General features: G+C 41.7%; 1 protein-coding gene across 3 annotated transcripts in view; it reads left to right on the top strand.

The window, feature by feature from the left end:
• FANCC (FA complementation group C) overlaps positions 1–14,889 on the top strand; it is a 212,497-nt gene that overhangs the window by 10,655 nt on the left and 186,953 nt on the right. For all 3 annotated transcript variants that reach the window (XM_044273494.1, XM_044273505.1, XM_044273500.1), the window contains exon 3: positions 82–166. In XM_044273494.1, coding sequence (XP_044129429.1) covers positions 82–166 — 85 coding nt within the window. The remainder of the gene's footprint in view (positions 1–81; positions 167–14,889) is intronic.

A 14,889-nucleotide genomic window follows, 5' to 3' on the forward strand; every position in this document is an offset into this window, starting at 1 on the left:
CCAGAGGTGTAAGTCTGTTAGCATAAAATCTTTTTACAGCCAATTTAAAGATGTTATTTTATGTTGTATTATTGCTTTCAGGAGCCAACTACAGCCATAGAAAAACTTCCTGCACTTGGTCAGTTTCTGGGACGTCTTTGCTGGAACCCCTTTGTTGTTGGGCACGGTGAGTATGGAGGCCAACATTACTGTCTTTGTAGCCAGAACTGTTGTTACTTTGGATTGTGCCCTGCGTTGTACCTTCTGCTACAGTAGCTCCTCCTGTGTGGTGTGGTGTCCTGTCATAGTATAAAGAAGTAACTTTAAAGAGTAACTGTCATTTTACTTTTTCATAAGTCAATTGTACAGGTGACTATAAAAAAAAAACTGTGTAATATAGCATATCAGAGAAAGATGCTTCCTTCTACTCTTTGACTTCTGATTGCACATAGAAGTCATATAACGGCCAGACATAGGTTTATTCCTCATGTATACACATGGCAACTTATCCTGAAAATATAACATGAAACGACACGTTAAAAAGAATCTGTTAACAGTGCAGCTGTTTGTATAGACACTAGGGATGAGCGACTCCACTTCGGATGAAACATACAAAGTCGATTCGCATAAAACTTAGTTTGAATACTGTACAGAGCGAGCGCTTCGTATAGTGTTAGAAAGTATTGGCTCAAATGAGCCGAAGTAATTACTTTCGTGAAGTCTTCAAAAATTAATTTCTACTGTTAGGCTACTTTCACACTGGCGTTTCTGGGTCCGCTTGTGAGATCCGTTTCAGGGCTCTCATAAGCAGCCCAAAACGGATCAGTTTAGCCCCAATGCATTCTGAATGAATAAGGATCCGTTCAGAATGCATCAGTTTGCCTCCGTTCAGCCTCCATTCCGCTCTGGAGGCGGACACCAAAACGCTGGATTTTAAGCGTCATAAGGGAAGGGTTTCGCCTAGAGTTTGTCTCTCACCCACCGGACAGATTCAAAATTACAAATTTCCTAGGAAATCCGGAAAAGAATCTAGCTTTGCAACAGGTGCTTTAATCCTTACTTCGAAAAAATGTTCTAATCCCGGTGCCAGAGGCGGAGAAAGGCAGGGGCTTCTACTCTTCCCTTTTTCTGGTTCCCAAACCCGATGGAACATTCATAACCATCATAAATTTAAAAGATCTAAATCAGTCCGTCTCTTACAAAAAATTCAGAATGGAGTCGATCCAGTCAGTTTTAAAACATCTTTTCGGGGGCTGTTTCATGGCTACAATAGACATAAGAGATGCATACTATCACATCCCTATTCAGGTAGACTGTCAAAAATTTCTCAGAGTCGCGGTTTCAATAGGAGGTCACATCCATCACCTACAATATACAGTCCTTCCCTTTGGGATTTCTCAGGCTCCCAGACTATTAACGAAAGTCATGGCAGAAGTCATGGCTCATATAAGAGAAAGAGACATTCTAGTAATTCCTTACCTAGACGATCTTTTGGTGGTAGCGGAGTCAGAATTCCTTCACCTCAAAGAAGTAGTGCAGATCCTAGAGCAGTGATGGCGAACCTTTTACAGACAGAGTGCCCAAATTGTAACCCAAAACGCACATATTTATCAAAAAGTGCCAACATGGCAATTTAACCTGAATACTACAGTCCAATATAGTATACTATATCTATACTATTACGTTATCATTTAGCTATAATATCCTGCCTACATTCAGTGTCCTGCCTGTGCTGTTCAGAGCGTGCCCTGCACTGATGAATGGCAGGAAAAGTCTAAGGCATATTGGTATGCCATAGACTTTTTCCAGGGCGTGGGGGCCCACAGAGAGGGCTCAGAGTGTCGCCCCTGGCACCCGTGCCATAGGTTCGCCACCACTGTCCTAGAGGATCTCGGCTGGCAAATAAATTGGGAATACCTTCCCAAGTTCGTGTCTTTCTTGGAATGATTCTGGACTCGAAAAATCTACTCTGTATCCTCCCCCAAGACAAGATTCAGAGATTAATACAGTGGGTTCAGTTTCTAATGTCTACAAAAAAAAACTACTATCAGACAAGCAATGGTGGTCTTGGGCAGAATGACTTCCACTATAGCAGCGGTCAGCTGGAGCCAACTTCACTCCAGACCCCTGCAGTGGCAAATCCTGAAGGAATGGCAGGGTACCCTCCGCCCATTAGATACATCCCTCACACTCACCCCCCAGGTGATTCAGTCTCTTCGCTGGTGGCTGAATCCTGTAAACCTGTCTCGGGGGCTCCCTTGGAACCAACAGAATTTTGTTACCCTTACCACCGACGGAAGTCCTTTCGGCTGGGGGGCCTGTTGCCAAGGGTACTTAAGGCAAGGCGTTTGGAAAAGAGAGCAGAGTCTAGACTCTCAAAACACGATGGAACTGAGAGCGTTTTTTCTCGCCTTAAAAGAGTTTCTTCCACTACTTCAGGAAAATGCTATAAAAGTTTTTTCAGACAACGCCACAGTCATCTACTATTTGAACAGACGAGGAGGAACCAAATCAGAAAATCTTATGCAGTTGGCAGCAGACATTTTTTCCCTTGTGTTCCGTCCCTTACGGCAGTACATCTAAGGGGGACGGAAAACAAGGTGGCATATTTCTTAAGCAGAAACACACTAGACCAGGGGAATGGTGTCTGAATCAAATGGTCTTCGATCAAATAATTCAACTTTGGGGTCGCCCACATCTGGACTTATTTGCTACCAGAGAAACAGAAAATGTCGTCTTTTCTTTTCCCTCAGCGCGAGAGATTCACCAACGGGAATAGATGCCTTCTCCCTCCATTGGCTGAACCAGCTCCTCTACGCCTTTCCTCCGTTGAGACTTCTTCCAAGATTCCCCCAAAAGTTGAGACAAGAGCGAACGACGGTGATCCTAATTGCTCCATTCTGGCCCAGAAGAACCTGGTTCACCTGGTTGAGGAAGCTATCCCTGACAGACCCTTGGATTCTCCCGGAGAGGCAAGACCTTCTGTCTCAAGGACCTGTCAACCATCCGAGCGTGAGGCAGTTACACTTAACAGCATGGCTCTTGAGGGGGAAATCCTAGAAAGGAGATCACCTCTTCCATTTATCTCAGAATTTGGAACACCTTCGAGAAGTTTGCCAAGGATCCGGTGAATCCTTTAAATCCCCCGCCTATGTGTAAGATCTTAGATTTTCTGCAAGCCGGTCATGAAAAGAATCTGAGGCCGAGTACTCTTAAGGTACAGGTATCCGCTCTAAGTGCCTTCTTTGATTCCCCAATCGCTAACCACCCCTGGGTCCGAAGATTTTTTAAAGCCATCAGCAGACTTAGACCTATATCTGGTCCTTCAGTCCCCCCCTGGGACCTCAACTTGGTTCTCACTAGTCTCACGGAGCCTCCTTTTGAGCCACTTCAAGAATTACCCATAAAAGTCTTGTCCTTCAATACCGCTTTCCTTGCGGCAATCACCTCAGCCAGAGCCAGGAGGGTCGGCGAAATCTCGGCTTTCTCTACTTCGCCACCTTACACTAACATCCTAGATGACAGGGTGCTCATTAAGACAGACCCTTCATTCTTACCGAAAGTGGTTTCTATGTTCCATAGAACTCAGGACATTATCCTTCCTTCCCTGTGTCAAAGTCCGAGGAATGAAAAGGAGGAATAGCTCCATTGCTTGGATATAAAGAGATGCCTATCTTATTACCTAGAGGTTACTAGTCAGTGGAGGAAAACCTCAAAGCTGTTCATTCAATTTAGTGGGAAAAATAAGGGTTTCCCAGCCTCTACTAAAACCCTTTCCAGATGGATTGTGAGCGCCATTACTTTGACCTATTCTTCAGCTGGAAAGACTCCCCCAAAGGGTTTTGGTGCTCATTCCACAAGATCAGTTTCCGCCACTTCGGCAGAAAAGGCCTGACGCTACCTTAGAACAGATTTGTAGAGCAGCCACATGGCAGTCACCCTGCACCTTCTTTCGTCACTACAGATTAGACCTAGGCGCCAGAGAACAGCTAGCTTTCGGTAGGAAAGTCTTCCAGGCAGTAGTCCCCCCCCCCTAAGAAAAGGGATTTCTATTCTAGTCGTCTCTCAAGGGTGCTGTCATGGGCGTAAGGGAAATTTAAGATTACACTTACCGGTGATCACTTTTCCATAAGCCCATGACAGCACCCGGGATTTATTTCCACCCTATATGGAGATAATATTAATTTCCACAAAAAAATAAAATAATAATAATAATAAATAATAATGTGTGTGTGTGTGTGTGTGTGTGTGTGTGTATATATATATATATATATATATATATAGTACAGACCAAAAGTTTGGACACACCTTCTCATTCAAAGAGTTTGTCTTTATTTGTAAAATTGTAGATTCACACTGAAGGCATCAAAACTATGAATTAACACATATGGTATTATATACGTAACAAAAAAGTGTGAAACAACTGAAAATATGTCATATTCTAGGTTCTTCAAATTAGCCACCTTTTTGCTTTGATTACTGCTTTGCACACTCCTGGCATTCTCTTGATGGGCTTCAAGAGGTAGTCACCTGAAATGGTTTTCACTTCACAGATGTGCCCTGTCAGGTTTAATAAGTGGGATTTCTTGCCTTATAAATGGGGCTAGGACCATCAGTTGCGTTGTGGAGAAGTCAGGTGGATACACAGCTGATAGTCCTACTGAATAGACTGTTAGAATTTGTATTATGGCAAGAAAAAAGCAGCTAAGTAAAGAAAAACGAGTGGCCATCATTACTTTAAGAAATGAAGGTCAGTCAGTCCGAAAAATTGGGAAAACTTTGAAAGTGTCCCCAAGTGCAGTCACAAAAACCATCAAGCGCTACAAAGAAACTGGCTCACATGCGGACCGCCCCAGGAAAGGAAGACCAAGAGTCACCTCTGCTGCGGAGGATAAGTTCATCCGAGTCACCAGCCTCAGAAATCGCAGGTTAACAGCAGCTCAGATTAGAGACCAGGTCAATGCCACACAGAGTTCTAGCAGCAGACACATCTCTAGAACAACTGTTAAGAGGAGATGAATCAGGCCTTCATGGTAGAATATCTACTAGGAAACCACTGCTAAGGACAGGCAAAAAGCAGAAGAGACTTGTTTGGGTTAAAGAACACAAGGAATGGACATTAGACCAGTGGAAATCTGTGCTTTGGTCTGATGAGTCCAAATTTGAGATCTTTGGTTCCAACCACCGTGTCTTTGTGCGACGCAGAAAAGGTGAAAGGATGGACTCTACATGCCTGGTTCCTACCGTGAAGCATGGAGGAGGAGGTGTGATGGTGTGGGGGTGCTTTGCTGGTGACAGTGTTGGGGATTTATTCAAAATTGAAGGCATACTGAACCAGCATGGCTACCACAGCATCATGCAGCGGCACACTATTCCATCCGGTTTGCGTTTAGTTGGACCATCATTTATTTTTCAACAGGACAATGACCCCAAACACACCTCCAGGCTGTGTAAGGGCTATTTGACCATGAAAGAGAGTTATGGGGTGCTGCGCCAGATGACCTGGCCTCCACAGTCACCGGACCTGAACCCAATCGAGATGGTTTCGGGTGAGCTGGACCGCAGAGTGAAGGCAAAAGGGCCAACAAGTGCAAAGCATCTCTGGGAACTCCTTCAAGACTGTTGGAAGACCATTTCAGGTGACTACCTCTTGAAGCTCATCAAGAGAATGCCAGGAGTGTGCAAAGCAGTAATCAAAGCAAAGGGTGGCTACTTTGAAGAACCTAGAATATGACATATTTTCAGTTGTTTCACACTTTTTTGTTATGTATATAATTCCACATGTGTTAATTCATAGTTTTGATGCCTTCAGTGTGAATCTACAATTTTCATAGTCATGAAAATAAAGAAAACTCTTTGAATGAGGAGGTGTGTCCAAACCTTTGGTCTGTACTGTATGTATGTATGTATGTGTGTATATATATATATATATATATATATATATAAAATGTGTAAGAGTGTGTTCTAGGACAAGTTCTTGCGGTTAACTGGTGGTCTTGGGGCCATGCTCCTCCTTATGAGCTCTCCACAAAAGTTCCTGTTTCCTGTCCTGGATGGAGGCGGTCTCTCAAGGGTGCTGTCATGGGCTTATGGAAAAGTGATTACCGGTAAGTGTAATCTTAAATTTCTTAATATGCAGATTAAGCCTTTAGTGCAATGGGAGCATCACTGTTGCTCTTCATGCTCCCAAGCTGTGGTCAGCCTCTCCCTGACTGCTTTGCAATTGCATGGCTCTATGAATCAAAATAGCAGGGGTGGGGGGCTGGCTACAGAATTGAGTGGAGCTTAGGTGCGACAAGAGCAATGGTGACACTCTCATTGCACCAACAGCTTGATTTGCATATTATGAAAACGTATAATAATTCAGGAACGGAGTCTCGGATGAACTACAGCTATGTGTCTATGCAAACAGCTTAATAAAGAGGTCGGTGGTAACACCCAGTAGCCCTGCTGACCAGCTGAAGCTGTGGCGCCCATGCTGTATTTTCTTCAGAGTTTACCTGCACGCTGTCTAGACTGTAGCTGTAATTCCACTGCAGCACTGCTATAATCTATAGGCTAATGTAGAGTAAACAGGACGCAGGGCTCGCAATGACACTGCACAACCCCTTTAATATGCAGTGCCTACTTATCAGCCATAGGTTGGCAAAATATCATCCATACAGTTGTCTACATAGTGCTGTAGAGCACCGCTGCCACCATGCACTACAAAAATAATATGTGACTTTCAGTTCTGGTGCTGACATGTAACCACAGGGAACATATGAGCCCTGTCCCAAACATATGCTTAGTCTCTGTATAACTGCTAGGGACCATCAACTTTACTGCAGCTCTGCCTTTCATATGCTTAGGGGAGGATACGTCAAGCTAGCGGCCAGTAGAAACGTCAGCAGTCATGCAGTGAAACAAAACGGTGAATCCAACTAGAGAGGAGCACAACTCTCACCACTCGGAGGACAAATAGGGCCAGCGCTCCGCATCTGTGCTATAGAAAAAAAAATAATGTCTCATCAAACCCATGCTTGTAGCAACCATCTCAGCGTCTCTGCTGCCATTACAGAAGGGAGTCCCCTCCCACACCTCCAGGCTAGATGAACCTGAACAGCACATGGTAGAGCATCTGCATACTGGAAAAATTAGATGACCCAAAGCCCTGACAGCTCTTCAACAAATATCTGAATTATGCTGAAAGGAAGCCATAATGCGAGAGTATAAATGTAAATTATCTCCTTTATATACCATACTGATATTTGTGGACCACTCAGCTGACCTTACAGCAGAATATGCACTGAAATCCACAAAATGAAATGGTGCATCCAGTTACAATACCCTGCCGTCAGATCAACAGGAGGCTAAGGTGGCTATCCTAGACTCCTAGTACTAGTCTTCTATTAATGTTGACTGACAGAATTATTGGTGAGATGGTAAATCTCCAAGGAACCTCTCAGTGGAAATTCCACCAAAAGATAAAATCCAAAACCACCAGGTAACCTGCAGCACAACTAACCCATGTCTGTGTTTCAAGCTAGGCAATGCCTTCCCAGAGATGCATACTAAAGGACAATGGCTTTAATCGGCGGTATTGCAGGACTGGAGTACAGAGTTTCCTGAGTAATCTTACCTCCACTAATTCTATCTCATAATGCCACCTTTGAGACTTTGCCTCAATGTTATGCTTAGATATGACTCGCATCAACCATTACTGCTAAGACAACCTTAGGCCGTGTTCATACGAGGGGCTTTTGTAGTCAGAATTTGTTGAATAAACGGTGGAGTGGTCATGGCCTGCTGTTGGCTTTTTGGAGTGGAATTTACCTCCTACTGTTCTTTGAATATTTTAGCTTGCAAGGAGTGGAAGAATTCTTTACCCTCCCCATTGGTATCATACAATGTTCAAATACTTAGCTCCACAGTGTATCTAGGAAGGGTAAGTAATTTTATTGTAAATGACAACTGTTTATGAGGATGAAAATCACCATTCATCCAGTAATCCATCATTTTGGAAAGGTGTCTGAGGACTACAGAAAGCTAATAAAAGTATGGCAGCACAACATTTCATATACAAACAATAGAACTGAGAAATGAGGATCATTCTAAATTAAAGTAGTATTATGCCTACTATAAATGAAAAAATAGAAGCTCTTTGCGCACATTTTTGATTAAACAACGTGTGTTGGGCCCATCTACCAGGCATCTTTCATTTAAAGTAGGTATAGGTATAATACCACTTTAATTTAGAATGATCCCCATTTCTCTGTTCTTTTATTTTACATGTGAAATGTTGTGCTGCCATACTTTTAGCTTTCTGTATGCTCACTTTATGGATATGCACCTGTGACCATAAATGTGCTAGTCTAAATTTTCTTTTAGTGTAGTCTGAGGTCTACAGACCTTTTATGCAGGGATTAAATCCCTTTACATTCTAGGTGGCTTCATGATGGGGAAGGGCTTTCAAATGATGATCTGCCCACAGGTCTAAGTCTTGCAGTCTGACCTAGCAGCAGATATTTATATAAAAGGTGTAAATCATATAGCTTCAACGAAGATCAAATAGTTTGGTATAATAACGCATTTTGGGAACTATCTGCCTAGTTCAAATTCTAGGACAGTTATGCTGTTACTACACATAGCATCACTTGTGTCTGTTGATTCTTCATTGTTTTGTTTTATTTCACCTTTAATCTAACAACCAAGGTTCCTCTATGCACTTGTTGAAAACGCCATGCCTGGCACACGCAGCACTTTAAATCCACAAGTGTATATATGGTATTACTCTATGAGGTGCTATACTTTTTTTGTAGCAGTCTAATACATATAAAAAGTACAAACTATGTCTGATCCTTCTCAAATTTATTTAGTAAAGGTTGACTCGTATGTACAACATCTCCATGGGTGTTGACTGATATACGATAAACATTCCTTGTATTGGAGAACAGCAAAATCTGTTTAAAAGGTTAGTTAATGAGAAGATTTAGGCCCTCAGAAAAGTCTCATACTTGTCCTAAGCGACTTTCTTCCCTGTGTGGAAGTCTACAGTAAATTTGAAACTATGATTGAATTCAGCTAGACTCCTGCAGAGGCTCAAGAACACACTGTATATATAACTGGAAACATACACTCTTGAGTATAGATATATTTAGGCGGTTGCCTCATTAAATGTTGATCCTGGGATATATAGTACTGGTCAGGAGATGAACTATAATTAGCATTCAGACTCCTCAAAAATCATAAAGCCCTGGGTTCTAGTGGTTACCTGAAAATGTTTTTCAAAGAGCTGAGACCATGAATCTCATCTGATCTAGTCAATTATTATAACTCTATTTCAAGGGAAGGATAGCATGACCTGGCCTAAACTGACTAAACCATCTGTCAGCATGATCAGCCTTAGTAAAACAGGCATACTGTCTGGTAGGGTTGATCATGCTAAGTGCAACAACTCCTGTTGGAAAAAGGGGAACCTTTGTGTTAATGAGGTGCTGGGAGCACAGAGAGGCTAGCTTGGCAGCTTGGAGTAACGCTTCACCTCCTCCTCTCCCCCATTGCCACTCCCCCTCCTGTTCTGATTAAAAGTGCCAGACATCCTCACTGTTTTGATGCCTGGCCTTGAAATCTCGCAGTTCAGATCTCAGCAGGGACCATACTCTAAAGATCTGAACTACACGACACTTGCATCCAGAAGGAGTACTTCAGGGTGGAAACAATCCACGTAGTTTCCATTTTAGATCCGGGAAATTATATGGTTACCTTAGACCAACTGACAGAAAAGAGATAAAATCCAGAGACTGCTACGAGAGCACCTCAGCTCTAAGACCAATTGAAAAAAATTATTTTTAGCTCAAAATGAGTACAATGCAATAATTAAAAAAAATTGTCCCCAAAGGTGTCTATAGCCTTTAATCCCTTGCCGAAGTGAGACCTCTCTTGAGTACTTGGGAAACTATATGAACATCCCGTCGAGCTTCCACGGGATACTGACCTTACCAGTCTTGTAGGTAAAGTCGTTTTTCTGGTAGCCATCACTTCAGCTAAATATAAGTGAGCTCCAAGGTTTGGAGGTTAGAGAATCATATCTTTCCTTTCAGAACTCTACCTTCTTTTAAATTAAAGTGTCCCAATGTTCTTTTTGTTGTGAACTGAGAAATTCTGCAGCTCTAATCCTCTGTTTATTACACATGGTCGAAGAAAAGGGAACAAAGCATCTTAGCTCAGTATTCTCAGATGGTTGATGAATATGATTGCCATCTGCTATTTTCTCCTACCAATGGAGTTTGAGCACACTTCTCTAGAGCAATGACTGTCTCTTGGGTAGAACAAGCTCAGATCCCCATTTTTAGGGCTGCATCCTGGAGTGCACCGAACACATTCACCCATCATTACAGACTGGGTTTCTCAGCCAGACAAGATTCTATATTTGGACATGCTGTTTTTTTTTTTTTTTTTTTTAATTTAAATTGTCTTTATTAAATAATATAGCGAAACATTACAGTTTAAGAAAAAAAGATACAGTTCCCCCCCCAATCCCCCCCTCCTCCCCCCTACCTGTGGTGCGTCAAAAAAGAACCCCAAAAAAATTAAGTAAAAATAAAACAATTTGACCTCAACTAATCCGTCCTCCAGCCACCCCATATCTTAATCCACTTGTCCTCAGCTTCCCTCTGTTTGTACAGAATTTTCTCATAGTTTTTTACCTTAACAACTAAATTTATCCATGTATTTATATCTGGAGTAAATCGAGCAAACCAGGTCCGACTAACCAAGACTCTAGCCAACATCAATATTCTGCTCAAGAAAATCTTTTGATACTTATGATTATTTAATTTGGAAAGATCATTAAGCACAAATACTTGTGGTTCAAAAGGGATTCGAACTTTTAGTTTATACTTAATACAACTATTAATAGTGTTCCAATAGTTTATAATTTCTGGACAAGTCCATATCATATGGAGAAAATCCGCTCCTACAGTGTCACATTTGGGGCAGTTTGACGTGTCTCTTAATCCACATTTATTCATCCAAAGTGGAGTAATATATAATCTATGACAAATGTAGAATTGTACTAGAACATGGTTGAAGTTCTGTGACAGTGAACCTAAATTCCCAAAAATATTCTCCCAACCTTCTATTTGTAAATTCGGACAATCCTGCTCCCACGCTCTTTGTCCTGGTGAATATGTATCATTAAACCGTGCCTTAAGTAATAACTTATATATATATGAAATTTTTATTCTAGACATTGTACCCCCTACCCATTCATTCAAAAAAGATGAATTATCTATATTCAACACCAATTTGTCATCCAGACTAGATAGTACCGAACGCAATTGAAGATACCTAAACCATGAAATTTTTTTTATATTATGTGTCATCTCTATAAATGGTTTAATATCTCTATCCTTAACTACCTGTGAAATGTATAAAATTTTATTCTTCTGCCAAAATGTGTCGGCTGCAATATCATCTAACCTTTGTAAGTGCACATTATGCCAAAGAGGCGTGAATGTAAATGAACCCTTGATCTTCAACCATGTCCTAGTTGTAGCCCACACTTTCAGGAGTAATTTTATAGTCTCTCTATAGCCTCGCTCATAGCCCTTCAATAGCCCGGATTCCAACAAGGTAAAAATATTATTATGGGCGTGGCTAGTTACCAACTTCCCCAACAGTGCACTGTTCTCTGATTCGTAGCACCTCAATAGCTGGGCTGCAATAATGTACCCTTTAAAGTAAGGGAGGTTTAAACCCCCGCACTCCACTGATTTATACAAATATTCCAGCTTTATTCGAACTCGCTTTCTTCCCCAGATTAAATCATTAATTATTCTTTCCATAAGTTTAAAATATTTATCTTGTATCCAAATAGGTGTATTCCTAAGGACATATAAGAATTGTGGTAGTATCACCATTTTGACTAATGAGACTCGATCGGCTCTAGATAGAGGGAGTCTCAGCCAGATCCCTATTTTAGCTCTACTGCTTACCATTATGGGGATCAAATTAAGTTGTATAAAGTTTTCAACCCGAGGTGATATAATCAAACCATTGAAAGGTATCAACGATATTCAACTGTGTCACAGAGGCCTCCTCCCGTGGCAGGGGGTCCACTGGCATCAAACTGGTCTTAGCCCAGTTTATAAGAAAACCAGACACCTCACCAAATGCTTTAACCATTTGAATAATCTTAGGGAGAGTAGATTCTGTATGATCTATAAAGAAAAGAACATCATCCGCATATAATGAGATGCGGTCTTGTGTTCCTAGCGTACCAAATCCTTTAAGCTGATCATCCTGTCTAATGGCCATCGCAAGGGGTTCGATATAAATATCAAATAACAATGGGGATAATGGACAGCCCTGCCGCGTGCCCCTATTTAAATCAATACTGCTACTCAAAATTCCATTGAGACTCAATTTTGCCCTTGGAGATCCATATAGTAGCTTAAGAGTACCTATGAACCTTTCTCCAAAGCCCATCCTTGCCAGAACCTTCCAGAGGAAGCGCCACTCCACCCTGTCAAAGGCCTTAGAGGCATCCAATGACAGGATGGAGCGAGCAGTCCCCCCAGGGGCCTGAATATTAGAAAAGAGCCGATGTAAATTCTGATGTGTACCCTTGTTCTGAATAAAGCCACTCTGATCCGGGTGAACAATGGAGGAAATGACCCTAGAAAGCCTTGTAGCCAAGACCCTCGCAAGAAGCTTTACATCTGCATTAAGAAGTGAGATTGGTCTATAAGATTCTAGATCTAGGGGGTCCTTGCCTTTTTTTGGAATTAATATTATTACAGCTTCCATCATTGAATCTGGCAACTTCCCATACTCCCTTGCTTCAGAGAAGACCTCCAGCAGTCTGGGGAGAATGCACTCCCTATATTTACTATAGAATTCGTATGGAAGCCCATCTGAGCCAGGAGTAGAGTTGGCCGAACATAATTTAATAGCTCCCTCAAGTTCCTGAATTGAGACCTCCAATTCGAGTGCTTTCTTTTGCGTCTCAGTAATAGAGGGGAAGGTAATCCTGTCAAGATAGAGATCTATCTTATCGTCTGTGATGTTAGTTTCAGCCTTATACAATTCCAGGAAATAGTCAACAAAGGCCTTCTCTACCGGACCCTGTCCAGTGACCATCTTGCCATCACTGAATCGAACCTTATCTATAAATTTTTTGGATTGTTGACTTGATATTACTCTGGACAAAAGTTTACCAGGTCGCCCTGACTCCGTAAAGTATTTTTGCCCCTTAAAAAAAAGGCTCTGTTGGGCCTTGTCCAATAAAAAATTAGAGTATATTTTCGTGGTTCTTTGCATATTTTCCCTATTCTCCTCCGTCTTATTCATATAAAAGGATTCTGTCGCCAGTGCTGCGCGTTCTTCTAGATTTTTTTGTTTTTTCCCGTACTCCTTTCTAAGATTCGCGATGTTACTAACCAGCAATCCCCTCATGTACGCCTTAAAGGTATCCCATACAACTTGAATTTTTGCTGAGCCATAGTTATTATCCCAAAAGAGGCCAATTTCGTTTTGGATTATTTCATGTGTCTTTATAACTGATAACCAATAAGGATTTAATCTAAAGGGAGGTTTTTGTGTGTATCTTTCCTGAGTTAAGCAGAGTTCTAATAACAACGGAGAATGGTCCGATATTGACCTCGTTTCGTATTTCATTCGATTTACCAATTTCACATGTTTACTACTTATCAGTGCAAGATCTATTCTAGACATTGATTTACCTGCTTTACTAAAACATGAGAAAACCCTTTTCCCCTGTCCTAAATATTCCCAAACATCTTCAAAACCAGCCTCAAGGCAAAACCGTGCCAGGGGAGACCCCTGAACCGGGCTATCACTCCTGTTACTCGTGGAGACCCTATCACATAAAGGATCCATGACACAGTTGAAATCACCAATGATCAGTGTTGGGCACTCAGGCCATTTCTCCATGAACAATACCAACGAATTAAGAACCGAGAAAGAAAATGGCGGTGGAATGTAGACAAAGGCGAGAATACATATTTCCCCCCTTAACCTACAGTATAAAAAGATAAATCTCCCCTGTTGATCAACAGAGGATGCCATACAAACAAAATCAATAAGTCTATGTATCAAGACGGTAACACCTCTCGAGTGATTAGAGAAAGTAGAGTGATACGTATGCGCAGCCCATCCCCTGTTGACCACCCTAGAGGTCTCTTCAGTGAGGTGGGTCTCCAACAAACATACTATTGCAGGTAGGTGGACCCGAATAAAATCAAAAACTGCTTGTCTCTTACCTCTGTCCCCCAAACCACGTATATTCCAGGTAACAATTCTAGTCAGCATTATCAACAGTGGTTAAATGGGGAAAAGAGGAAAAAGAAAGAAAAAAGAACAAGGATACATTTTGACGCACCACAGCCCAACCACAACCCCCCACCCCCCCCCACCCCGAACCCCGACCCCCCGTACAGATAATCCACCACATATTGTAGTAGATTTCTCTCCTATGACCATCCCTCCCACACTCCCCCCCACTCGGCCGCCCCCATTCCGAAGTAAAGAAGAGGAAATTTAGGGGTATAAACCCCTTCTAGTAATTACAATTCCCAACACATCCTAAAGGACATTAAATCAAAGATTATTTCGATCAAGCCAATCCGTAACTTCTTCCGAAGTATCGAAAAATAATGTTTTATCGTTGAAGATAATCCGTAGTTTTGCTGGGAATATAAGAGAATATTTAATATCCCTTTCTCTTAGCCTCTTTTTGGCAATCATAAATGTGCGTCTCTTTTCTTGTATGTCTTTTGAAAAATCTGGAAAGAAAGCCAGTCTGTTCCCATTATATACAACCGGAGAACATTCCCTCGCTCTTCTTAAAAGGATATCTTTATCCCCTGTGGCCAATAACTTAACAAGAAATGTCCGCGGTTGTCT

This window comes from Bufo gargarizans, chromosome 1 (assembly GCF_014858855.1).
Source record: "Bufo gargarizans isolate SCDJY-AF-19 chromosome 1, ASM1485885v1, whole genome shotgun sequence".
NCBI classification, from domain to species: Eukaryota; Metazoa; Chordata; class Amphibia; order Anura; family Bufonidae; genus Bufo; species Bufo gargarizans.